This window comes from Periplaneta americana, chromosome 17 (assembly GCF_040183065.1).
Source record: "Periplaneta americana isolate PAMFEO1 chromosome 17, P.americana_PAMFEO1_priV1, whole genome shotgun sequence".
Classification (NCBI taxonomy): Eukaryota; Metazoa; Arthropoda; class Insecta; order Blattodea; family Blattidae; genus Periplaneta; species Periplaneta americana.
This window is the reverse complement of record NC_091133.1, coordinates 2,202,827-2,230,167: the sequence shown is the minus strand read 5'-3', so window position 1 is coordinate 2,230,167 and position 27,341 is coordinate 2,202,827. Positions and strand designations below refer to the sequence as shown.

Sequence of the window (27,341 nt, the reverse complement as noted above, 5' to 3'; positions counted from 1 at the left end):
AACTCTGCTGTGTTGCTACGTCTATGAATATGGCTTGTAAATTTAAGATGTGTCATTTCCAACTCTGAGATTTTCAGCTATAGTGTAATACGCAATTCGATTGAATTTTATTTTTCCTTCCGTCTTTTTTAAAGGACCACAAGGGCAGACTTCGAGGACCACAGGTGGTCCGCGGACCATGGTTTGAGAAACGCTGGTGTAGGTGAATATCCGTTTCGGCAACGGAGATATTTTATGAATCAGTGATCATCATAGATAAACTACAGTCTAATGTCTTAGACTGTGGATAAATCTAGAATTACACTTTCAATATGATGATAGATAAGACTATGAAAAGAGGAATTTGTAAAATTGTTTTGGGCAATTACTGAAGGATCCTGAACTTGCAGAATCGTGCACATTCTCTCATTGTAATTGTTAAAATATTCTCTCCTAGGAAATTCATAATTTTATTATTCATATTCTTGAAATGTCACGGCAGCTTTGATCGTAATAAATTGGATCTGTTTCATTAAATCTGTTTCTTCGAGTAAGTCTTTGTACGTTAAGTTTCAGAAATCATAATCCGTGAGAATTATTTGTGTTACATTGAAAACAAATTTTCTATTTCATATTTACGTTTGGGACACCAGTACAGTATATATTCATGTATTCCTTAGTGTAGGTTATAACTAACCATTTACATGCTATTTTGCATTAATGTGAATTGCATTTTTCTCGCGTTTTATTTGTGTTTGCCAGTTTATTTGTGCAATTTTTTTTTGTTTAAAATACTGGATTATTTTTCGGCCAAACTGGCGCCAGGTAGTTCTCTTCGTACTCCGCTTATACACCTTGCATATACAAATCTGTTAACAGGTTAGGTTTGTTTGGCTTAGGCTTTTGTCTTGCATAATGCTATCAACTGCATCTCATATCGCTTATAAATTCAACGTCGTATATTACCAGTACCGGTACTTTCCAGCATATTGAATAACTGAAACAGTACTAAGATTTTTCTACGATCTTCTTCTGAATGATCCCCTAAATCTAACAACATGAACATTGGTAGGCTGTCACTGATTGCTTCACTCTTATAGAATTTGTAGAAACCGAGAAAAACAAAAGAGTAGGCCTACTTATTATGGACATCATAAAGAGCTTACATAAATTATTAGTCTTTGAAACATGATAACTACACTAACAGATACTAGCTGACTGAGCAACAACTGCCTCTTTTTAATTAATCAGATGCAGGAATCACACAGACCTTGTGTACCAATAACTGGCAATAAAAGATGTTGTAATTATATCTATCTTGAGTTCTCCCATATTGACTAACAAAGCTCATGGAGTAACCTTAGGAATCTCACAAAATAGGCCCTCCCTACAAATGACATACTATCTGTGCTAAGTGTCTTCCATGCTTTTGTGCAGCCGATCGTTAGTTTGGGACTCGTTCTAACATCTTCCAACATTGTTAATAAGCTTCTATCAAGAGTTAAATTGCTTAATCACCGTTTCAGTAGAAATGGATGCGATCAAGGTGGAAACATCGGTCGACCCATTGGCTATGGAAATATGTGATAATACTGATATCCAAGAGAAGAAGCTTTTATCGGAGGTAATTAAAAGCCATTATTATCTTTTCTTTTCTAAGTAATATGTATAACAATATAGGCTACACTATGATAATAATATACAATTACATGTGAAATTGACATAGTCAGTCAGAAATTGTTCGAATTTTGCAAGTTTGTGGCAGATTGAAATCGGTCGTAATGAGCTTTTGTAACTCAGAACAATGTTTTTGAATACATTTCATCATGAGTGATGTTTGCTACACAAACTTGAATTACAGTTACATTGCCCTGTACAGCTGTATTCTTTGACTTTGTTGGTGTACATGAAAATAAATACATCATCATAATCATTTTAATCACCATCGTAATCATTATCATTTGTCTCATCCACGCAAGCTTAGTGCACAGTGTTGTATTCTGTGTGGTCTCAGTAGTCTCCCCGTGTTGTCAACTTCTTAATTTGCCACTGGCATAGCTCAGGTGGTAGGCGCATTTGTCTGCTGAACCAGAGTTTTGCGCAGACGTGGGTTCTAACAAATGTTACAAATTTTGGCATGTGCAGATGATGCAGTTCTGTTCAATAGATCTATGTAAGGTCTATAGAAAAGCTTCCTTCAATTGGAACAAGAAAGCATAAAGGTGGGACTAAGGGTGAACTAGACGAAAACTAAGTAGGCCTAGGCCCCAGTTTGATAGCTTCCAGGAAGGAAAATAGATAGACAAATATAGATAGCATTAGAATTCATGCCCATAGTGATATATGCATCCGAAATTTGGTTTATGTTAAAGAATGATGGAAAAAGAATTGCTGAATGGGATAGGAAGAATCTAAGGAGAGTAGGTGGATCAAAAGTTGAGAATGGATATTGAAAAATTAGAAACAATGAAGAATTGTATCGACTGTATGGAAACCCTCAGATTATTGATGAAATTAAAGTTCCAGGACTACGAAGGTTAGGTCACATTGAAAGGAGTGAAGAGAGATGTTTATTAAGTAAAGTACATCAAATATATCCTAGCGGCTGGTCGAGGTAGGTTCCTCCAAGTTGATGACCAGGGGGTGCAATGGTGGCTCTCTTGCTCTTCTTTTCGACCATTTACCGACTTTACTATCACCCAGCCCTTTTCGTCCTCTCGTCTTTTTCATCTCTATCTTTCTCACTGCCGATCATCATTGTATGCGGAACGCCCACCACATCATCACAGTCATTTTCACCTCTACATCCCCGCTGTATAGACTTGCCATGCCCGCCTACATGACAGGATTTGTTAAGAATGGCTGGTGAGGCTACATTATTCTTCCTCTTCTAGTTCATTATATTCATTCTTAGGTTAAGGTTCTTAGGCTTATAACTCCTGTCTCATCAGTGGGGATCTTTTCTATCTCCGTGGTCTTGTCCCACGGTTTCGAGCGCAACTTCTGAATTGTGTAGCCCGTCAGGGTGCCCAGTAACGAAGCAATAGTGGACCCTTCACGCTGCCCCTATATGCAAGTTTAGGTGCCGAGCCTGGACCAGAGGCCACGTACACTCATGTAGAGCCCCAATGGGGGCCCGGGGCTATTTAGACGTCCCGTTGACTGACTCTGCCCGCTGGGGCGGATATATCGCTCCGACGTGTTCCCGCTGACTAATGGGAATCGCAGTGTAATCAACCACAAGTCCGCTGAAGCTGGATAGTCCTGGGATTGTTCAGTGTAGAGTGGGAAGCCACGGGCGGTTATTCCCGTGGTAGGGGCATAAAACTGCGACACGCCTCTGGTGTAAGACTTGCCATTAGGTGTGTAATATCCAGTTTGAAGGGTAACTTGCATGAGGTGGGTTCCTTGGGATCGGGCTGTGGAGGGGGGGTCCTCATAGCCTGCACGGACCGCGAAGAATTTTAAGTGTCTTTTTCTTTCGCCCCCCCTCCCCCCAGTGGCAAGCTGACGCCGACGGTCCCATAGGGGGGGTGGGCCAGTTTAAATGTCCTCGCGCTCGTCTCTCCCTCCATTAGAGAAACAAGATAAGAAACAAAAGTTAGGAAAAGACAATGCGACTGGTGGTCAGATAACGAACACTGCAATGGACTTGGACCCTGAGAAAGTGAGAATTAAAGTGCCGCCTCCAAATTATATTAGTATCACCGAAAGAACTATGAAAAGTATCAGTCCATTGTACGTGAGACGTGCGCTCGATGGACTCGTGGGCAAGGTCAGAAATGCAACTCGACTCCACAATGGCAGTCTCCTTGTTGAGATTGCATCTGCAAAAAAAGAGTTCGACGCTGTTGAGTGGTAAGTTGCTGGGGTCATACCCCATCAGAGTTGAGCGACATTCCTCGCTGAGCACCACGCGAGCAGTTGTGCATACGGATTCTCTAGATGCTATGTCCGATGAAGAGATCCAATTAGAGCTGGCGGAACAGTCCGTGTCCAAGGCTTACCGTTTACTGCGTAAATGGGACGGACGGACTGAACCCCTGAGCACTGTCTTTCTGACCTTTGAGATGTCTCTCTTGCCAGAATACATCTTTGTCGGGTACGAGCGTGTGTCCCTGTGCGTGCGTATGTGCCGAACCCAGTGCAGTGCTTTAGGTGCCAACGGTTCGGACATACGCAAAAACGTTGCACTAACAATATCATATGTCCAAAGTGCGGCGGTGCTGAACATGGGGATTCCCCATGTAGCTGTGCCGAGCACTGTGTGAACTGTTCCATGGATCACGCTTCTAATTCTAAAAACTGCCCAAAGCATGTGCTGGAGAAGACGATTCAGGAGCTTCGAGTCCGGGAAAATATTAGCTTCTTCGAGGTGCGTAAGCATATTTTAGATAAAGAAAAGAAGGCAATGAAAAAGTCCTATGCATCTGTACCACAGAAAGCAACTAAGGGAATTGACTGACAGGGATTTAGCTACTCATAAATAGGACAGCATATGACATTTATGGTGGACCTAAGTGATGTGCCTTCTTTGTGGATTTTTGGAAATTCACATATACTAGGGGGAAAAGGATTCATGAGGTACAATTTTGTTAACAGTTTATCTGCCTGCCTTGATGATGGAACCTGTTGTAGTCCCATGTTCCGGGACACACCAGAACACCCATTCTTTTCTTATAGATTTTATGATAAAATCTTTTCTCATTCTCTTAGAACTTCACGTCACTTGGTATAATAAAATTATGGACATGCATCATATTCTAACTCATTTATAATGTATCTGTGTTCTGCAGGAAGGGAATGTATTTCATCTTCACCTGAATGGGATAAAGAAAGAATGCATGGACAACAGCTCTGATCTAAATTCCAAATTAAAAGTTGATGAAACTCGAAAGCTGATCAATTTTTCTGTCGTGAAATATGAAAATGAGGTGAGTGGAGCTCATGGAGTGTGCTGAATGCTCTTCTTCTGTTTTTAACTTGTATTTTGTTTCTCATAGACATCTCTGTACAATTCTCCTGACAGTACCTTTCAATCTTCAATAACACTCTCATCCTACTATTAACCTTTCATTTCATTGTTCAGGGAAGCCTAAACTTGTACTGGTATTTCCTTTAAGTTCCGAATTTAAAAAAAAAAAAGCCTTGCAATAATTATGCAAAGTCTTGGGGAGAAGTGTTCTATCTAATAATACATTTTATTTTATTAAAACATTTTATAGTTTGTCATTGCTAGTAATATATTACATTTAGTTTCTGTGTTTCTTGATTAATATTTTGACCCATTTTGTTTAAATATTAAACATATTTGCAATTCGTATACTATTGTAGGCCTACGTAATATTGCATCCAGAAATAGTGTATGTTGCATTCTTGAATAAAATTATTAGAATTATCAGAAATGGTTTTAATTTTTTTTCGAAATATGCTGATACATAAGAATTGTTATTCTATAGGCTACATGATTTACCAGTGTTTACCTTAATTACGTTTGTTGTGTATAATGAAATGAATTTAATTTTAATGTGAGTAAAGAAACTAGAAATTAAAATGTCAGTTCTTGACAATTTTGAAATTATTAGGAACATCACGTAAAGTGCGTAAATTTGAATTCCTCAAGGTTCAGTGTTAGGTTGCTACTTTTTCTAGTGTTCATAAATGATCTTGCCTCCCCCTAATAAAAGATGTAGGTCATTCCATATTATTTGCAGATGACACAAGTATAGTAATTACAGCCAATAACTCCAACACATTCCAATCTTCAACAGAGGAAATTCTCTTCAAAGTATGTGACTGGTTCTCGGTCAATAAATTAGTATTAAATTGTAACAAAACTAACATAATTCAATTTAAATCCTGTCCAAATTCAACCTCGCAAATTTCTAGCGCAATAATTAACAATAGATCCCCATTGGAAACAACAACAACAACCAAATTTCTTGGCTTAAAAATCGATAATGTGTTAAATTGGAAAAATCATATTAAAGAAATTACCCGCTGTCTAAATTCAGCTTGTGTTCTTGTTAGATCTATGCAAAAGTTATTAAATAGCAGTACCTTAAAAACAATATACTTTGCATACTTCCACTCGGTAATGAGTTTTGGAATGATATTCTGGGGAAATTCCAGTATAATCCTACTACAAAAAGAGTAATTACAATAATAGTAGGTGCCAAATCTAGGGAATCGTGTAGGACCATTTTAAAAAAACTACAAATAATGCCCATGGCTTGTCAGTATATTTTTTATTAATAACCTTCCTCGTATGTAATCGTGAAAACTTTGTAACTAATTCAACATTTCATAGCATAAATACACGTTAAAAAAATGACTTTCATGCTCCGTCAAGTAGTCTATAGTGCTATCAAAAAGGAGTGCGTTATATGACAGTAAAAATATTTAATAACCTCCCTATCAATATAAAAAATGACACTCAAAACATAAGATTATTTAGGGCCAAATTAAAGAAGTACCTAATTTCTCACGCCTTCTATTCTGTAGGTGAATTCACGACATTCAACAACGCTTCATGAATCTGATACTAAAACTGTGTATTGTACTAGTAGACTATATTGGAAATCTCGTCTATATATATTACATCTAGACTGTGACTATAAATTAAGACTTTATAATAGTATTAAGTTTTTTGACTTGTTCCATATTCTAGCTGTAAGCAATGTATGAATACCATGGAATGTTAATAAATACAATACAATACAATTTATATAATCTATTTAGTTCAACTTTTCTTACCCTGTAATACATTGAGGAAAATGTCAGATACATGTGAATTTCGATTTTAACTCCACATGCAGCAGAATAAAAAGTATTTTTCCATTATCTGGAAGAGATATTAACTCTCTATGTGACAATTTGATTACCTCCCGTTCCTCCTTCACCCTCATGCCACGTGTAGCATGTCACATCACTATTGCCACAGTCTTGCACCGTCAGGTTGTAAGTCCAGAAAGATCTCTTATAAAATGCCATGGAAAGAGTTTAGGTAAGGCGTCAGAGACATTGTTGTAAAAGTATAACATCTATAACTGAAATCAGTTGGTGTTCTCCATTGACACTGAAATGACACGAATTACTCTGCGTGTCTTTTCTCTTCTTGTTACTTGAGTTCTGATTTGATGCATTTTAATTGGTTTAGAATTTACCATAGAAGTAAAAAATGTAACTCAGTATTCATCAAATATATTTTGCCTTCCATCTTCCTCAATTTTTCCCTACCCTTCATTCTGCAGGGTGTGAGTGTTTTAGGACTTCTTTGTCTCGTTACTTTATCGTTTGCTGTAAGATAAGATTGCGCTTCCTCTTCTCCTGCTGTTAAGTTCTGAATTCATTTTTTGGTCTAACTAAGCTCTCATTCTCTGACTTACAAGAAAGAAAACGTCGACATAAGACGTCAGATTAACGTATTTTAATTTATTTAGAAATTTGAAAATATTAACATCTTCCAGATCTTCATACTGGGTTTCCAAAAACATGTCGTTTAAGAAATATACAATTGTACATATACAATATATAAAATTACTAGGCCTATATTACATTCACCTCATGAATGAACTATAAAAAGATTTTCGTAACAAAAGATTCCTTTTATTTAAAATAATTGAAACTGATTTTAAATTGTGTGGAAATCCTTTTGGCTCCGAAATAATGACAGTAAGGTCTTGATTGCAAGAGGAAATTCAAATTGTTTCATATAAAGATTACTGAACTGTCTTCTTTCTTTCCAATGCAATCAATTTTCTTTAGGATCCCCATCAGTTTATTCCAATCCACTCTGTCCATACATACGTATCTTAAGTTTGTGTGTTATTCTCAGCTGAAGTATTACCAGTTTCGTATAAAAATGATAACGTTTCTTAAGTGATTCTAATTCATAAAGACGTTTTAAAGAATTTTATAAGAATACAGCTCTGAACTTACATTTTATAACATTAGGTAAAAGGTAAAGGTATCCCCGTAACATGCCATGAAGGCACTTGGGGGGCATGGAGGTAGAGCCCCATGCTTTCCATGACCTCGGCACTAGAATGAGGTGGTGTGGTCGGCACCACGCTCTGACCGCCTTTTACCCCCGGGAAAGACCCGGTACTCAATTTTATAGAAGGCTGAGTGAACCTTGGGGCCGTTCTGAAAGTTTGGCAACGAGAAAAAATCCTGTCACCACCTGGGATCGAACCCCGGACTTATTACAGAAATTACTAACTTGCCTTTATTTCATCTCTATTCTTTTCAGGTAACATTGTCAAAATCTTCTTTGCTGTGAGACATACTGCTATTTCACAGAATCCATGTGCACAACATAAGCTGATAATATGCATTCAAGTGGTCGACAGTAAATAGGAATGCAAAACTGGGCAAAATGAAACACTCTTGCTTCAAGCATGAGACTAGCAATATAGCTCCACTGAGTCACAGCCACAGCACACAAGCGATCAAAGTTATCAGACTGTCAATGTAGGAATATTAGAAACAATACTCAGTTTATTCAGAGTGGGATGTTACCTTTAAGTTTGCTTATTTTAAATAGCTTCATGTACAATGAAAATCAAGTGAATTACATTAGCCAATATTATTAAACTAATCACTGTAGTCAAACATGGGAAAAGTAGTATAACTCAACTTATATTCTTTGGAAATCTGTTTAATTACGTATAAAGTAGTGTAACTCAACTTATATTCTTTGGAAATCTGTTTAATTACGCATAAAGTAGTGTAACTCAACTTATATTCTTTGGAAATCTGTTTAATTACGTATAAAGTAGTGTAACTCAACTTATATTCTTTGGAAATCTGTTTAAATACGTATAAAATAATATAACTCAACATATATTCTTTGGAAATCTGTTTAATTACGTATAAAATAGTATCTCAACTTATATTCTTTGGAAATCTGTTTAATTACGTATAAAGTAGTATAACTCAACTTATATTCTTTGGAAATCTGTTTAATTACGTATAAAGTAGTATAACTCAACTTATATTCTCTGGAAATCTGTTTAATTACGTATAAAGTAGTATAACTCAACTTATATTCTTTGGAAATCTGTTTAATTACGTATAAAATAGTATCTCAACTTATATTCTTTGGAAATCTGTTTAATTACGTATAAAGTAGTATAACTCAACTTATATTCTCTGGAAATCTGTTTAATTACGTATAAAGTAGTATAACTCAACTTATATTCTTTGGAAATCTGTTTAATTACGTATAAAATAGTATCTCAACTTATATTCTTTGGAAATCTGTTTAATTACGTATAAAGTAGTATAACTCAACTTATACTGTTATACACGGAAGATAGAAATATACTTATACTGTTTGGTTCAGTGATATCGCTACACAGCTATACCACTTTGCCCAGACCTGAAGAGCGATATAATACATCCCTGGATACGCATATCTCATTTTCTAAAATTTCTTACTTAGACTGCTTTTCCCTGGCACCATAGATACAGTATATTCATATATGAGGTCTCACCGTCCTCATTGACTATAAGTAGCCATACTGTAAATATTTATTAATTTGAGAAATATTCGTTCTGACACCGGGAATCGACCCGGAAATTTTTCTGAAACTAATAGATATTTACAGTATGGCTCATATAGTCAATGTTTATTCAATGAGGATGGCGAGGCCTCATATATGAATATAAGTATTTATCTAATGTTAACAATATTCATGAACTGTTGTCGAAAATGGCCATTAAAGTATTTAAATATGCGCTCCTGCAGACATGTGGCAAGGATGTTTTAACAATGCAGGTAGCCTAGTTAGACTATTGGTGATACTAAGGAGGAGAATTTAGCCAGCAGTGCGGATCGTGTCCCAGTATAGCTCAGTTGGAAAGAGCGCTCCGCGCGCAGAGCTGAGAGGTCCTGTGTTCGATTCCTGGTGCCGGAATGAATTTTTCTCAAACTAATTGATGTACCTATGTCCGAAATGTAATAGTTGGGAAGTTATTCATGAGCGAAATTTTAAATGGAGAGAAACATTGTATACGCATTTCTACGTTTTAGAAATTGTGATAGGCTACATTATTGAAAATTCTGCGTCTTACGTTGTTCCTATAAATTTATTTCATAATTATCAAGTATAAACTCAGTAAAAAATAAGGTACTTACACAAAAAAAATTACTAAGGTTGCCCTTCTTATAGATTCCATGAATTGTAAATTCATGTCAGGTACCGGTACTGATTCTCCTTCCGACCTCAATGAAACAGATAATATCTGGTGAACACGGGAAAACATAGCTGGCTGTAACCCTTCGGTTGAAAAAACGTCGTCTGGAATCCCCTACAGCAATCAATGCATTGCCATCACAAAATCCATAAAGAAAAGCATGTCTGCATATTCATTATGCGAATACACGAATTAAATGTGCATTCTAGTTGTGTGTGTTGTGGAATACAGGTGCTGCTGTGTGCAAGACACTCCAGTATTTCTCACCATAATTTCTCCTCAACCATTAGACTTTGGACACAGGTACCCAAACTACATTATCCTGCAGTATTTTACATTTCTCCTTAGACACTCTGTGTATTAGTGGAGCCCAGTTGTTATGTAATGACATATTTTAATGCTACATGTTTATGCAAGAATAAAAGGCAAATGTTGATCAGATACGCATGTAGGAATGTTGTCCATTAATTTTATTTTACATTTTTTTAATATTTGGTATAATATTACATATTTCACACTGTAGGACATAATTTTACATACAGGGTGTAACAACTTTAATGTTTAGAATTTCTGGAACATGTTCCCTGACATATTCTACTTTGATTAAACCTAACATACCTATATCCGAAATTGAGAGGTTACAGAGATAACAGAGCTGGAAAAAATAGAACTTCTTGCAGCTCCAAGCATTATTCTTAGTAGAGATACATAAGAAACATTTGAAAAGCAGTAAATGAAGGAAATTTTACTTTTAAGAGAAATTAAATTAAAATTGTTTAGGTTGCTAAGGAAACGAAACAGACAACAGTTTAAAATAACAGTTGTGGGAAAAATAAACCGTATTGTGACTAGTCTTTTTATTGAGTTTTGACCATTAAAACATGCCTTTTGTGTACACACATCAGGAATACGCCGACATAGTTTATGTGTATGGACTGTGTGATGGCAATGCAACAGCAGCTGTTTTGGCATATCAAGCACAGTTCCCAAATCGTAGGATTCCTAGTGCACAGGTATTTTCACGTGCCTATTGGCAAATTTCAAGAAGTACAGTGTTTGGAATCTTAAGGACATTTTTTTTTCAACTTTGCACTGCTTCTTTCATACTCACAAGTAGTTGATATTAAAATGTAATATGGTACTAATAAAAATAATGACATAGACATGTCACTTTCGGAAATTGGTGTTACTTCTTTCAGTATTCAGCGATAAAATTAAACTCAAAAATGTAACTTTGGGGTACAAATACTCCAAACCTATAGAACTTTGGATATAGGTATGTTAGGTTTAATCGACGTAGAACATGTCAGGGAACATGTTCCAGAAATTCTAAACATTAAAGTTGTTACACCCTGTATATTAACTTTATTGCAGAATATGTAATAAATAATGATTTATAATAATATAATAATAATAGTAATACTAATAATAATAATAATAATAAGAATAAATAATTTCTCGCTTTATTTTGCGCTATATTGAATTGTACAATACCATACCAAGAAAGGAAAAATAATTTGAGTTCTATTGAGCTGCTCGTAAATTGTTGTTATATTCAAAGTTAAATAGCATGAGTTCGATGCCGCCAACAATGATAATTTCAAACATTTTCCTTTTTTGTTCTGAAAAGCATCACAATTTGTAGGAGTGTTGTTAACCAGCAAGGGAGTAATTGGTGAGTGTGTTTCTGTAAGATTTAATGATGTATTGAAATAGAACCCAGGACACACAACTTTTTCCACTGTATGCGAAATAGAGGTGAGTGAGTGCAGCTTCCTGAGAACATTGCTCCGAGTATCATTCCTCATCTGGAATATGCTCCGGTTACTTCGTGTAAAGTTGAGAGATCGTTTTCCATTTATAAGAACGTTCTAACAGAGAGAAGGTAATCGATGACTGCAGAATATGGAAAAATATTCAATTATAATTGCGCCTCCAAACAATAATTAAGTGAGGCTGAATCACTCATGCACTTGTAATTTTTTTCAGTTCAGTTTTCTTATCAGTGTGAAAAAATACATATAATAAACCTTAGATTTTGTTACATATTATTTATTTATTGCATATGTATCTACATATTTTAGCACTTTTAGCTACGTATTTATGTACATATTTCTCATGTTCACAAAATCTGGGCTCTAATAGTAAGATAGCGAAGAGCGAGATAAAAAAAATTACCATGGGAGATTTTTATGCCAAAATAGACCAGGTACAACATTAGAAGCCTACGATAAGTGATTTAAATTAATAAACTTTGCAGTTTGCAGAAATTTAATAATTAAAATTGCGTACTTCCCATATAAACAAATACACAAAAAACATCGAATTCAAGAGATGGAATCGCAAAGAATCAGACATCGTGTGCTGATAGAGAAATGTCTGGTTTCATAGCTATGAGTGTAAGACGGCTGTAGAAGAGAAAGATAGCCAAATTGAAATTTCTACAAGAGCCCAAGGATGAAAATAAAGCATTGTTCCGTGATAAACAAAGGCAAGCCAGATGTGTTTGAAGCAGGAAGAAACGAAATTTAATAGTGGATATGCTACATAATATAGAAAATGACAGAAAGAGTGATACAAAAGGCTTTTCGGAAGTGTTAATATGTTAAAAGTTGGTAATGTTAAATACTCAACAAAACATTTTTAAACAGATTCAGGAGGAATGTTACTCACTGATGATATTGATATTGTAAGTAGATGGAAAGAATACTGCCCAGACTTATTAAATTATTCAAACTAACCACCTACACAAATTACAGATATATTAACAGCTTGAGCACAAAAATAAAAGCTCGAGCACTTGAAGAAGTAGAAGCTGCAATAGAATAATTAAGAAATTGCAAAGCTGCAGCAAGTGATAATATATGTTCGGAAATTCTAAGTAAAATAAATCGATACAGTGGCGAAATATAGTTCATTTAGCAGCAAAAAGCCTCAAAGACTTCTAAAAGCCCAATAATAATAGTACTACACACACTATTTTTAACAAAATAATCTGCCCTCAATGAGGGTGACCATAAAGATCCAGAATAAAAGCACGACAGAATTAATTTAGAAAGACAAAAAAGATTAAATACGGGAATTGTTAAGTAAAACATCCAGAGAAATGCAAATCCAAAAGAATCGTCAATGGCCAAAATATAAATGGTAATGCAATATTTGGATTGAATCCTTAAGAATATCCAATAAAACTTTTTGAATTTCAAAAAATTGGAGACCGAGTGGTTTTAAAATATCCCATGTGAACTTAGGAAGAGTGCCACGTGCACCAAACAAAAGACCAGAAACACTCCACTGACTAGTGGGAAGGTTATATTTCTCACTTAGGTATGGGATGCAGGACTCATAAATGGATTTCTTCTCCTCATCAACGTGTTGTGCCTGCAGGGCATCCCTCTCAAACCGGATTGTAGGATCAAGAATGATTCCCTTAGATTGAGTCGTGTGGATGGCTACAATATCTGCTCTTCTGTTCGAATCTAAGGATGAGACGCAGTGGATTTCCTCGTATACCTCCCATCCGCGACACTTGAGGACATCGGCAATACCGGTCCTGGCCTTATGGTGTCGATTGTTGCGGAGCTGCTCCGTTTTTCGACAGAATCCCAACACGTGACCAAGAGTTTCCGTCTCGTTGCAGCCGGGATGGCGACAACGGGTTGTGTTCTGCCGGGCACAGATCTAACCGCAGATAGATTGCTCGACATCTTAATTGCATTAATGTATTCTGAAATGGATAAATTTGCTTTTGATAATAATAATAATAATAATAATAATAATAATAATAATAATAACAACAACAACATTCATAATAATAATAATTGTTGATGGCGTCATTTCTATGCTTACCATGTAGGATATCTGAAGGTTAAAGTCTTAAACAGAGAATAATTGTAAGCAGTGAGCTATAACGGATTACTGTACTTAATTATCTTATGTCTTTATTTAGGAAGAAGAGAATTTATTCCATCTGCACAAGACAGAAACCATGGACCACGGCTATGATTACTCATCACAGATTAAAGTTGACGAAACCCCTACACCATATCCTTTCTGGGACAAGTGCGAAGTTAAGGTGAGTGTGTTCTTCTATTGATATTTGTCTTGTAATCCATTCGTGAGAGACACAATTTCTATAAAACAATTTCTAAGTGTCCAGACTGTATGGTTGTCCATCATTTGATGCAGTAGTTTGCTCTACCTATTCGCCTATTGATCTAAATTTATGTTATTAACTTTTATGCATGTCACCAAAGTGAACCCTCGTACAAAGGGATTCTTCCCAGCTGGGAAATGGAGTACTTAATTGTTGTTTAGTCAGCTGTCCGAAGGCAGGTCTGAACCTCACAAGTGTACCAAGAAGGTACCGCCTATGAGGCAACTAGGCCAGGAGATAATGGAGTAGAGTGACCAGTCCCTTTCCCCCTCCATTGCATACATCACCGACTAGCTACATATTCCACTAGTCAGACTTCAGATGCATACAAACAATTGTTCTTCCTCTGACACATATCGTCAAGTGAGATGTACTGCCTGATAATAGATGCACATATCAGCCAGAACCTCAATCAAAGGATGAGTACATAGCATGCAGGGATATTTTTAAGTGCCGGTACATCTTGAAATAAAATAAGTTAAAAAACACATTTCGATAAACAGTTTCATTTTGAATTGGCTTTGTAAAACTGTATCTACAGGCATAGATGGCAACAAGTATGTAAGTGAGAATACTCATATAAGTGAAATAAACCAAGTATCTCTGTGGGCTAAAGCAAGGAGATGCACTATCACCTTTGCTTTTTAACTTTGCTCTAGAGTATGCCATTAGGAAAGTCCAGGATAACTGAGAGGGTTTGGAATTGAATGGGTTACATCAGCTGCGTGTCTATGCAGATGACGTGAATATGTTAGGAGAAAATCCACAAACGATTAGGGAAAACACGGGAATTTTACTTGAAGCAAGTAAAGAGATAGGTTTGGAAGTAAATTCCGAAAAAACAAAGTATATGATTATGTCTCGCGACGAGAATATTGTACGAAATGGAAATATAAAAATTGGAAATTTATCTTTTGAAGAGGTGGAGAAGTTCAAATATCTTGGAGCAACAGTAAGAAATATAAATGATACTCCGGAGGAAATTAAACACAGAATAAGTATGGGAAATGTCTGTTATTATTCGGTTGAAAAGCTCTTATCATCCAGTCTGCTGTCCAAAAATCTGAAAGTTAGAATTTATAAAACACTTATATTACCGGTTGTTGTGTATTGTTGTGAAACTTGGACTCTCACTTTGAGAGAGGAACATAGGTTAAGGGTGTTTGAGAATAACATGCTTAGGAAAATATTTGGGGCTAAGAGGGATGAAGTTACAAGAGAATGGAGAAAGTTACACAACACAGAACTGCACGCATTGTTTTCTTCACCTGACATAACTAGGAACATTAAATCCAGACGTTTGAGATGGGCAGGGCATGTAGCACGTATGGGCGAATCCAGAAATGCATGTAGAGTGTTAGTTGGGAGGCCGGAGAGAAAAAGACCTTTAGGGAGGCCGAGACGTAGATGGGAAGATAATATTAAAATGTATTTGAGGGAGGTGGGATATGATGGTAGAGACTGGATTAATCTTGCTCAGGATAGGGACCGATGGCGGGCTTATGTGAGGGCGGCAATGAACCTGTGGGTTCCTTAAAAGCCAGTAAATAAGTAAACCAAGTTTCTACCGTACTGTATCTTACATTAGAAGTGAATGGGTAATGTCGAATATTTAGCTTTAATAGAATTATCAAGTTCATGAGTTTTAAGTACAGCTTTTTAAAAGGTGATAGGCTGATAGCTCTTGAAATAAAATAATTGTTCGATTATATGTATGCCAGTATCCAATGCTCTCGATTTAACAACAAAGTTATTCTCTTTCTTGCTCTCCAATATTTAGATATCAGCTGATGATGCGTCTTCAGAACTTCACAGATTTCTATGTAATACATATCCAGCATACTTACTGATGGCATAGGAGACAGTATGGTGTGGTTATTTTTCCAGTCCTGTAGAGATGTTTGCTTGAACACTCATGTTCAGTGATGAACCATTGCTGGTGCTTCTGGAATCAGTTGAGGATCCTGGAGCATTGTCCTCCAGTTATAATTACAGTTTTCATTTCTTACATCGCTGAAGACAGCAACATCCTGTGCTAGAGAATCGACACATACTTTCTAATAATGATAGATGAACTCAATGTCAACAAATCCATCTGATATTTAAGTTTTGCACAAGTATCATTGTGAAATGTAGAGCAAGTAATATCTACGAATGGGAGTTGTTCTGTTGAAACTTGCTGTGAAATATGTCTCGTTCTTTCCCTTTATTTAAATAAGATATGCGATGTGTGTAGTGCGACCCTTAAAGAATGGAGTGATAACTATCCTCCAGGTTGTAAAAATGGTAGGAAGAATTTTCTGTCTGATATTCTGTCATAAAGTTAAGGTTGAAAAACTTTTATTAGCATGTGCACATTTACGAACTACCATTGCTGCTGCTGCTGCTTCATACCTGTATTTATAAATTTATTATTAAAAATTCTATTTTGTTTTATTTTGCATCTCTAGAATGAACATCAAGAGGATTGCAGGCCTATTCCAGATGTTAACATTTGTGTGGGTTTTGAAATGAACGGATTCTGTATGAAAGAAGAGATATCAGTTGACGAACATGGAGTTGCAGTGCAAAACATGTAAGTACTGCAGTTGAACTGATAACTTATATTTTGAGCACTTTTATTCTTATGGAAACTATAACGATTGTGATCATTGGCGAAGAGTTCTTTAATAATGGCACCATTCAGTGAGGACAGATATACTGTGCAAATCTAGTCTTTCAGGTGAAGCTCCCTGTACAGCAGATTTGAATAATTTCAAGGGAAAAATCGTTCCGGAGCCTGGTATCGATCCCGGGACTTCTGGTTGAACGTACCAGCGCTCTCCCAATTGAGCTACCTGGGAACTCCACCCGACACCGTCTCAACTTTTCCCTTTATATCCACATGTGGGTCTCTGGCATTTCGTCAGCCCACGCGAGTTGTGTGGATATAAAGGGAAAAGTTGAGACGGTGTCGGGTGGAGTTCCCGGGTAGCTCAATTGGGAGAGCGCTGGTACGTTCAACCAGAGATCCTGGGATCGATACCCAACCCCGGGACAGATATACTATTTAATTGTAGTAGACATTTCCTCAGTCGTTTGAGTAAAAAACATGTTTAACCTTGTTTTATAACAATATCGTTTATATTAATTCAAAGTAGCAATTCCGTCTATTTAATAGGCCTACCATTTTTTTATTTTAGTGTGTTATTTTACGACGCTTTATAAACATCTTAGGTTATTTAGCGTCTGAATGAGATGAAGGTGATAATGCCTGTGAAATGAGTCCGGGGTCCAACACCGAAAGTTACCCAGCATTTGCTCATATCGGGTTGAGGGAAAACTCCGGAAAAAAACCTCAACCAGGTAACTTGCCCCGACTGGGAATAGAAGCCAGGCTACCTGGTTTCGGGGCTAGATGCGCTAACCATTACTCCACCGGTGTGGACGCCATTTTTTTCCATGGCTTGCAATGATACTGGTACGTGACATGGGTCTATAAAATTAAGTTCCCGATGCAAATTTGTCTTTTTAAGGATGGGCATGATTATTGCTTTCTTGTATTCAACAGGCACTGTAGTTGTCCCAAGTTAAGTTGTAACGTAGGTATAGACACTTTTTATTTAGCTGTTTTCCCAAGGTTGTTATGAAATTCAGGACGTATATTATCTGGATCTGGTGACGTCTTGTTTTTTTTTTTTTTTTTTTTTACAATTTTTTACATAGTTTGTTGGAACATTGGGTTCCTTTATAGTGAAATTTTGGGTAAAACTAGTATGTTTGTTTCTACAGCCAAATCTAATAACTTTCAGTTCATTTTTTTTAGCAATTTATTAGATTTCTTCTTGGCTTTACTTAATGTATGAGCATTAACAGAATGTTTATTGAATAATTCTGCATCCTGTATAAGTATTTTATTATTGTGAACAAAAGGTGTTTTGCCATTGTCCTTATTAACATTTATATTAGGCCTTTGTATGAATTTGTGTACTTTTTTTGCCATTGTTCCTGGAATGCATGTTCCGTAAAAACGTAGTAAACCAATTTTGAGCACAGCACACTTTTTACGTCAGTTTTGAGTATCAGACATTTTTTATCTTCCGCAACATTTATAGCTTTCCTTTTGCAATTTTTGTAATTTGTTCCGAAAAGGTTTGAAATTCTTTAACTTTATCATGGAGAATGATTTGTTCAGCTATTTCAAGAATTAGGTTTCAAAATTGTCTTTGTTTGAGGCTGAGCGAGATGGCGCAGACGGTACTATTTGAAACTCGCATTCGGGAGGTTCCGGGTTCGATCTCCTGTGCCGAATAATTTTGTCGGGGTTCCGTGGTTTTTCGCGTTTGAACGTAACTGTTTTTCAGTTAAATAAAGGCGAATACCAGATTGGACCCCAATTAGTAGGAAATGATAGACAGGAACAAGCATTTCCTACAGAGTCGCGATATATGACTGAGCAGCTATAGATTTAGAAAAGGGGTCTATTCTTATGATCAACTTGTTCTGAGTGTTTAGAAGGTTTGCAAAATTTATTTTCTGGCTCATCCCTGTGTCCTGCAACAAGATGAGCTACTGCTGGCATGGTGGCAATAACAGCCCTGTGGCCAGAACACAGCAACACTCTAATTGATCTTCCTGTCTGTATCTGAAGGATCTGGATAATGAAGAAGATGAGAAAAATTGGAGGATCTGCTTTTCTGTAGATAACCTCAAGAGTTGTAACTTCCCCTGTAGAATCTACATTTCCATACCCTCTTCTTTCACAGTGAGCATTAAAATCTCCAATCTGTGTATTACCGCAGTCTACTATATACAGTCGCGAAGCTCAATATGTAGTAAAAATGCAAACATGGGTAGTTGCCCACCACTAGGATCGCTACTATCGCCTCACCATCACAGATCTCTCCTAGCAGATGACAAAATATGTTACACTTTCGTTGTCGTGTTCTTTTGGAAAAATTAACACCTTCCTTCCATTATTGAAATATTAAATGGATAAAGTTCATTTATTATTTTAATGAAGTATATTAAATTCCACCATAAACTCGAAGATACCTGCAAGAAATAGGTTAATATAATTTTTGTTTGTGCAAAACGAACTGAAATTTACTATACTCGCTTCACTCATTCAAGATTATAGCGATAATTAACTATGAAACCAATAAATATTAATTTGCATTTCCCTTTACAACAATAATATAATAACAATAATAATGGAAATATGAATTAATGGGAGTAACTTACGTGTACCAGTACTTGTAGTGTAGGCTTACGTAGTTAACAAAGTGGGATGAGGTTAAGCAATAATAATCACACCAGAATTGGAAATAAAACGTGATCAATAAATTTTATTGTAACAGACTTATTTTTCTACCTGTCTAGTAAAGTAACAAATAAAAATAACAACAAAATTAACAGCTATAATTAAAAACATATCCTTTGAAGAAAAACGTAGGCCTAAGTTGTCTGAAAATGTACAATTATTCAAGGAATCAGCTGATACAGACGTGGAATTAGTGTAAAGATTTTGTTTCTCAGCTGCAGGTAATAACAGAACAGGTTTATTTGAAACATCAAATAAAGTTGGAACTGCATTCCAGATTAATTTATTTTTGTTTTCATTCATAAATTGTGTGTTTTCGAAATGAAGAGAGCAAAATTTATACTGTATTATTATAAAGATATGCTTCAATCTTTGTCATTAGATCTTCCTATTATAAAGATATGCTTCATTCTTTGTCATTAGATCTTCCCTCCTGCTGTTTATTAACCACTTTTTGCATCTAGAAGTAAAATAAGAAATAGATGTTAGGATTTTTCTTCACGAGCATCAATGCGAAATACGCAACGACCTAGCACTCGATGGAAATATGACACAGTCCACTCTAAATCCAAAGTCGACCATGGACAGTCTATTGTTTCTAGTTGCTAACCGCTTGGAGCGCTTTATCGCGAGATTTGCAGAAAATCACCTCAAGCTTCGCGACTGTATATAGTAGACTGTGGTATTACTATGCAGTTCGAAGTGTGTTTTATGTTTCCGTACATCTGACTTGATTATTTCGATTTTATCTTCAGACTCCACTTCCTTAACGATTTATATCTTTCTTACCTCCAACTAATATTACGCTATATTATTTTAATGTACCGAAGTATATATGATATTTCCATGCAGATATTCTGCGTCATCATACAATGAAAGAGTAATGGAATGGAGAAAAATTCTCTCCGGAGCCGGGATTTGAACCCTGGTTTTCAGCTCTACGTGCTGATGCTTTATTCACTAAGCCACACCGGATACCCACCCCGGCGTTGGAAGAATCGTCTCAGTTTTAAGTTCCAACTCTTGGGTTCCCTCTAGTGGCCACCCTCTGCACCACGGCATAGACGCAGAATATCTGCATGGAAATATCATATGTACTTCGGTACATTAAAATAATATATATGATATGCGTAAATCACTTCGTGATTTAAGACGGCGCTTATTCCGTCGGATCCCGGCCAACTAGTCACTCATTACGAGTGCACCTCAGCACATGTGTGGACTTCGGTCCTAGGTTCATAGATATCTATGACTTAGTGCAGAGGTTGGCCACTAGAGGGAACCCAAGAGTTGGAACTTAAAACTGAGACGATTCTTCCTACGCCGGGGTGGAATCGGGTTTGGCTTAGTGGATAAAGCGTCAGCACGTAGAGCTGAAAACCCGGGTTCAAATCCCAGCTCCGGAGAGAATTTTTCTCCGTTCCATTACTCTTTCATCTTATAATATACGCTGCTTACTTGTCTCTTTTTAGCTAATAAATGTAAACCAGTGAATTTGAAGCATCTTAGTTTATCACACATTGGGTTCGCCTCTTGAATGAAAAATATGTCAGTTTTATTATGTGCAATAATTTTAAGAAGTTTTGTTCTTTTGAATTGACAAAGACCACTGGACTGCCATTCCATGGTAGAATCTCGATGTCATGTCTTTGTTCTGCTTGATGTCGGAAGACGTAGTCCCTGCCCGGATATTATTTCACCTCCAGATTATTTTGCTACTTTTGACGTCAGGCATTAAGATATTGAAGAGTGATACAGCAAAATTTAATTTCACCATGTCATGTGTGATTAAAAGAATTTCATTCAACCAGTGATCAAATTATTCTCTTCGGTCAAGAAATCAAAGATTCTTTTAGCAGCGAAAAAGATACATTTACAGTTGTTACACATCTTCAAATTTCATATGTTTCTATCTGTAGAACTAAATTATTTTAAAAGTTATATGATTTAGGCATACGAGGTTATATGTTTTCCTGGATCTATCATTTCCTAACTCAACACATAATTGCAACAAGATATGATAGAAATATCTCCAAATTTAGACATATTCATCCAGGATTGCCACAAGGTGCAGTTTAAAGTACAATGCTTTTAAGTATCTACATCAATGACCTGGATACAATTAAAAGATCTGGAGTAAAGTATGCTCTTCTCGCAGGTGATTTAGTAATGTGGACCTACAAACCAAGATATTAAAGCATTGAACTGAAAACATCAATAGAAATTTTCTTTAAGGGAATTACGTAATTGTTCTGTAGGAAACTTAATGACATCTAACAACACCAAACTTAACAACTAATTTTTCATTAAGAAAAAAGCCATTGCAAACGGGCCTGAGTTTTGATGGAAAATTGTTATCAGCTACGAATTCCATAAAATATTGATGCAAACTTACATAGAATATATATAACATGAAATCGTGCTGTTCAATCTTCCAAGAAGTACAGAAAATCGAATTCGTAAAAGTAACCCTACACGGGCAATAGAAAAGAGTATTATCTGGATCTAGTTTAAAATACCAAGAAAAGTGACATTCCAAAAGATGTTCTGAAATTGCTAACATGGAAAACTATTCATAGTAAATTCTCTGAGAAGGAATGATTTCATATTTTCACTCATGGATCCCTACTGTCCAACCAAAATGCAGCAGGTTCTGGTGCTACACGTCCACGTTTCTTGTTTTATAAATCCTTAGGTTATGGAGCTACAAATTTTGATGGAGAAGTTGAAGCCATCTATTCCGCACTTCACAATCTGCTCTACTATTATTTATGTAGGCCTATTCAGTCTTGTCATAAGTGTAATTATTGTGATATGGGACTACATTGAATAACACTGTGTCTGCTCTCTTCATACCTAAAAAACAGTATTTTAATTATCGTGAAATTAAAATTGTATATATCAGTATTATACTACACATAATAAATGTATAATTATTTTTTATTTATATTTATTCACAGTCAGTTTTGACAGAATTGAAATTCTTAGTCAGTATTTGATTAATATCATTACTGCCTGAAATGTGAATAATAAAACAGCTGATGTATTGCATTATGCAGACCAAATGCCATCTGGAGGGCGATTTCCATACTTTTGCGCTGGGCCGCGCATGCATACTTAGTGGGATGTGTTTAGCCTGAGCGCCTGTGGTAGCCATATTTATGGATATTCACCCACGATGAATTAGTTCATTTAATTGTTCCAAGCGGTCCTTTTCGAATTCTGAACACTTTTGGCATTAGTAGAACACGCAAAAAATCAAATATTCTCGTTAAACTTCAGAGAATCTGAAGTTGATGAGGAAAACGCTGAAATGTTGAAACTATAATTGAGTAAATGAACTGTTAGCGGCAGGATTATGTAATGCCTTGGCCCTGCATATCCATATCTGTGTGGTGCACTTCAGTCAGGAGATGTGAAGATGTTGCTAACTGCTGTTTGGAAACTCACTTTCAACATAAACACATTAAATCGTTGATAACTAGCCTATATGTATGCAACACTGTCATTTCAAAAACTGGGCGTAAGAACTTCATCTGAGTAAGTTCATGTTAATACAAACGTGTGACTCGCTTACAGAATTGCGTCTGCATTCCAACATTCAATACTTAACGTAAATTTCTTCTTGTAGATGTTTACACAGTTTGCTAAATATTTGTTTTAGTTACCATAACTAATGTAATATCAATTGTTTCAATGATCGCATTATAAACTAAATCTTGTCGCCTCCCCAGTGAGATTGTAAAATCTAATAAAACATCAACTTTTTTATTTCTAATACCACAGTACTATATACAGTCGCGAAGCTCAATATGTAGTAAAAATGCAAACATGGGTAGTTGCCCACCACTAGGATCGCTACTATGGCCTAATTATCGCAGATCTCTCTCCTAGCAGATGACAAAATATGTTATACTTTCGTTGTCGTGTTCTTTTGGAAAAATTAACACCTTCCTTCCATTATTGAAATATTAAATGCATAAAGTTAATTTATTATTTTAATGAAGTATATTAAATTCCACCATAAACTCGAAGATACCTGCAAGAAATAAGTTAATATAATATTTGTTTGTGCAAAACGAACTGAAATTTACTATAATAGCTTCACTCATTCAAGATTATAGCGATAATTAACTATGAAACCAATAAATATTAATTTGCATTTCCCTTTACAACAATAATAATGGAAATATGAATCAGTGGAGTAACTTACGTGTACCGGTACTTGTAGTGTATGCTTACGTAGATAACAAAGTGGGATGAGGTTAAGCAATAATAATCACACCAGAATTGGAAATAAAACGTGATCAATAAATTTTATTGTAACAGACTTTTTCTACTTCACTAGTAAAGCAACAAATAAAAATAACAACAAAATTAACAGCTATAATTAAAAACATATCCTTTGAAAAAAAAAAAGTAGGCCTAAGCAATAATAATCCCACCAGAATTGAAAATAAAACGTGATCAATAAATTTCATTAAAACGAAATTAATTTTTCTACGTCTTTAGTAAAAAAACACATAAACATAATAACAAAATTAATAGCTACAATTAAAAATATATATCCTCTGAAAAAAAAAGTAGACCTAACCTTTATTTCTCTGGAAATTTAGCAGCCTAAGTGACAGAACTTTAACCGGTATCTAATGTCCTTTCGGTTAGATTGAAACATTTCATTGTGAAATTTAAGGATATAATGTATTCTAACAGTCACAAAGAACTTCAAAATTAAGAGTTTTGTTTCTGCACAGCATTCTTGTGGAAACCTAGGAACCTTTCTGAATCTTTCGGAAATCGGAAAAAGGATAACTCTGGCCTCTTTCTCTTACTGTTGCTACAATTTATAGCACTACAAGCGTCTCCTCCTTGTCCCATATTATTATTCCAATTATTATATTTTAGCCATTAACATTTACATTACAACCAATAACGAACATATCACAAGCATCAATGTGAAATACGCAACGAGCTATAGCACTCGATAGAAATACGACACAGTCCAAAGTCGACCATGGACAGTCTATTGTTTGTAGTTGCTAACCGCTTGGAGCGCTTTATCACGAGAGTTGCAAAAAAACAGCTTCGTGACCGTATATAGTAGACTGTGCTAAAACCACAGTCTACTATATACAAAGCTTGAGGTGTTTTTTTGCAAATCTCGTGATAAAGCGCTCCAAGCGGTTAGCAACTAGAAACAATAGACTGTCCATAGTCTACTTTGGACTGTGTCGTATTTCTGTCGAGTGCTAGCTCGTTGCGTACTTCACATTGATGCATGTGAAATGTTCGTTATTGGTTGTAATGAAAATGTTAATGGCTAAAATATAATAATTGGAATAATAATATGGGACAAGGAGGAGACGTTAGTAGTGCTATAAATAGTAGCAACAGTAAGAGAAAGAGGCCAGAGTTATCCTTTTCCGATTTCCGAAAGATTCAGAAAGGTTCCTGGGTTTCCACAAGAATGCCGTGCAGAAACAAAACTCTTAATTTTGAAGTTCTTTGTGCCTGTTAGAATACATTATATCCTTAAATTTCACAATGAAATGTTTGTCTAACCGAAAGGACTTTAGATACCGGTTAAAGTTCTGCTAAATTTGCAGAGAAATAAAGGTTAGGTCTAGTTTTTTTTTTCAGAAATATTTTTAATTATAGCTATTAATTTTGTTATTATTTTTATGTTATTTTACTAAAGACGTAGAAAAATTAAGTTTTGTTTTAATGAAATTTATTGATCACGTTTTATTTTCAATTCTGGTGGGATTATTATTGCTTAGGCCTACTTTTTTTTCAAAGGATATGTTTTTAATTATAGCTGTTAATTTTGTTGTTATTTTTATTTGTTGCTTTACTAGAGAATTGGAAAAAGTCTGTTACAATAAAATTTATTGATCACGTTTTATTTCCAATTCTGGTGTGATTATTATTGCTTAACCTCATCCCACTATGTTAACTACGTAAGCCTACACTACAAGTACCGGTACACGTAAGTTACTCCATTAATTTATATTTCCATTATTATTGTTGTAAAGGAAAATGCAAATTAATATTTATAGGTTTCATAGTTAATTATCGCTATTATCTTGAATGAGTGAAGCTATTATAGTAAATTTCAGTTCGTTTTGCACAAACGAAAATTATATTAACTTATTTCTTGCAGGTATCTTCGAGTTTATGGTGGAATTTAATATACTTCATTAAAATAATAAATTAACTTTATGCATTTAATATTTCAATAATGGAAGGAAGGTGTTAATTTTTCCAAAAGAACACGACAACGAAAGTGTAACATATTTTGTCGGCTGCTAGGAGAGAGATCTGCGATGATGAGGCGATAGTAGCGATCCTAGTGGTGGGCAACTACCCCTGTTTGCAATTTTACTACATATTGAGCTTCGCGACTGTATATAGTAGACTGTGCTAATACCTTGTCTTGCTAATCTTGGAAATTTCTATTTGACTTCTCAGCTCTGACGACAGCATCAGTCACCAAGGAGCGACATCTGATAACTCCATAGTCAGTCTCGACCAATTTTGTGAGAATCGTACTAAGGCTAGCAAGCGTTTTCCCCATAAATGTGACGAATGTGGGAAAGGATTCATCACTCCCAGCAAGTTGAAGAGACACTCGCTCGTGCACACCGGAGAGAGGCCGCATATGTGCGACGTATGCATGGGGAGGTTCAGAAGTACGGACGACTTAAGAAGACACGTAATCATCCACAGCGAGCAGAAGGCGTATGACTGCGCCGAGTGCGGCAAGCGATTCACCCGTCTCGACCGCCTGAAGGCGCACTCCGTGGTGCACACCAGCAACGAGTCGCACGCGTGTAACAAGTGCGGCAAGAGCTTCAACATCAGAGATGCGCTGAGACGGCACTTGCTGATACACACGGAAGAGAAACCGCTCATGTGCAGCAAGTGCAGCAGGGGGTTTTGTCATCGCACTGCCCTTCTGAGACATGAATTTAACCACACGGGAGAAAAGCCGTATGTTTGTAAGGTTTGTGGTCTTGGTTTTGTTCGGGTCGACGGCTTGAAGATTCACGTCGCTTCGCACAGCGAACAAAAGCCCTATATATGCCAAATATGTTCCAAAGGATTCACGTCTTCTAACGTGTTGAAAAAACACACGCTGATTCACGGTGTGAAATCTTACAAGTGTGCACAATGCGGTAAGGCGTTTTTTCAGAAAAATAATTTGGCTCGTCACTTGCTGTCTCATACAGGCAACAGCAAATGACACGAGTTCCAGAATTAAGTATAACTTTCTCTACTCTTATCGCATTATCATTGTTAATGAAGCTGCAAGTCTTGTGGCCGTTAACGCGAACGTGAGGGATTCTGGTGTCACGTGCTCTCTCTAGCTGACATAATTAAGCAGTCCCACTTTCTGAATGTCTCAGTTTTGGTTTATATATTAATTTAATTAAATTGTACCATATATTAATTTTTAATGCAAATCAATTTTGTATTTTATGTATCAAATTATAAACATTTTATTCATACCATTGGATATTCTCTGTAATATCATTAGATTGCGAAAATGTTTACAAAAGGCTACTTCAATTTATATGGTATTAATTATCATATAAAATGCATTATATCTATCCATATTGGTGTCTTTCCGACTTGTTATGTCTTCGCATTTATATTCATATATAGTGCAGGAAGGTTGATTTATTTAATTTAGCCTAA

General features: G+C 35.9%; 1 protein-coding gene across 5 annotated transcripts; it reads left to right on the top strand.

Annotated features, from left to right (window-relative positions):
- Positions 1-283: 283 nt before the first annotated feature.
- Positions 284-27,149, top strand: LOC138693335 (zinc finger protein 92-like). 5 transcript variants are annotated; one of them, XM_069817245.1, is made up of 6 exons: positions 284-529; positions 1,506-1,603; positions 4,776-4,913; positions 14,132-14,257; positions 16,789-16,913; positions 26,112-27,149. In XM_069817245.1, the coding sequence occupies exons 2-6, from the start codon at positions 1,511-1,513 to the stop codon at positions 26,884-26,886; spliced, it is 1,257 nt and encodes a 418-aa protein (XP_069673346.1). In that variant the 5' UTR covers positions 284-529; positions 1,506-1,510; the 3' UTR covers positions 26,887-27,149. The 5 variants fall into 5 exon arrangements, with proteins under 5 accessions (XP_069673346.1, XP_069673345.1, XP_069673348.1 ...); XM_069817244.1 differs by having other exon boundaries at positions 285-529; positions 1,509-1,603; XM_069817247.1 differs by lacking the exon at positions 284-529 and adding an exon at positions 530-631 and having other exon boundaries at positions 1,509-1,603.
- Positions 27,150-27,341: the final 192 nt, after the last annotated feature.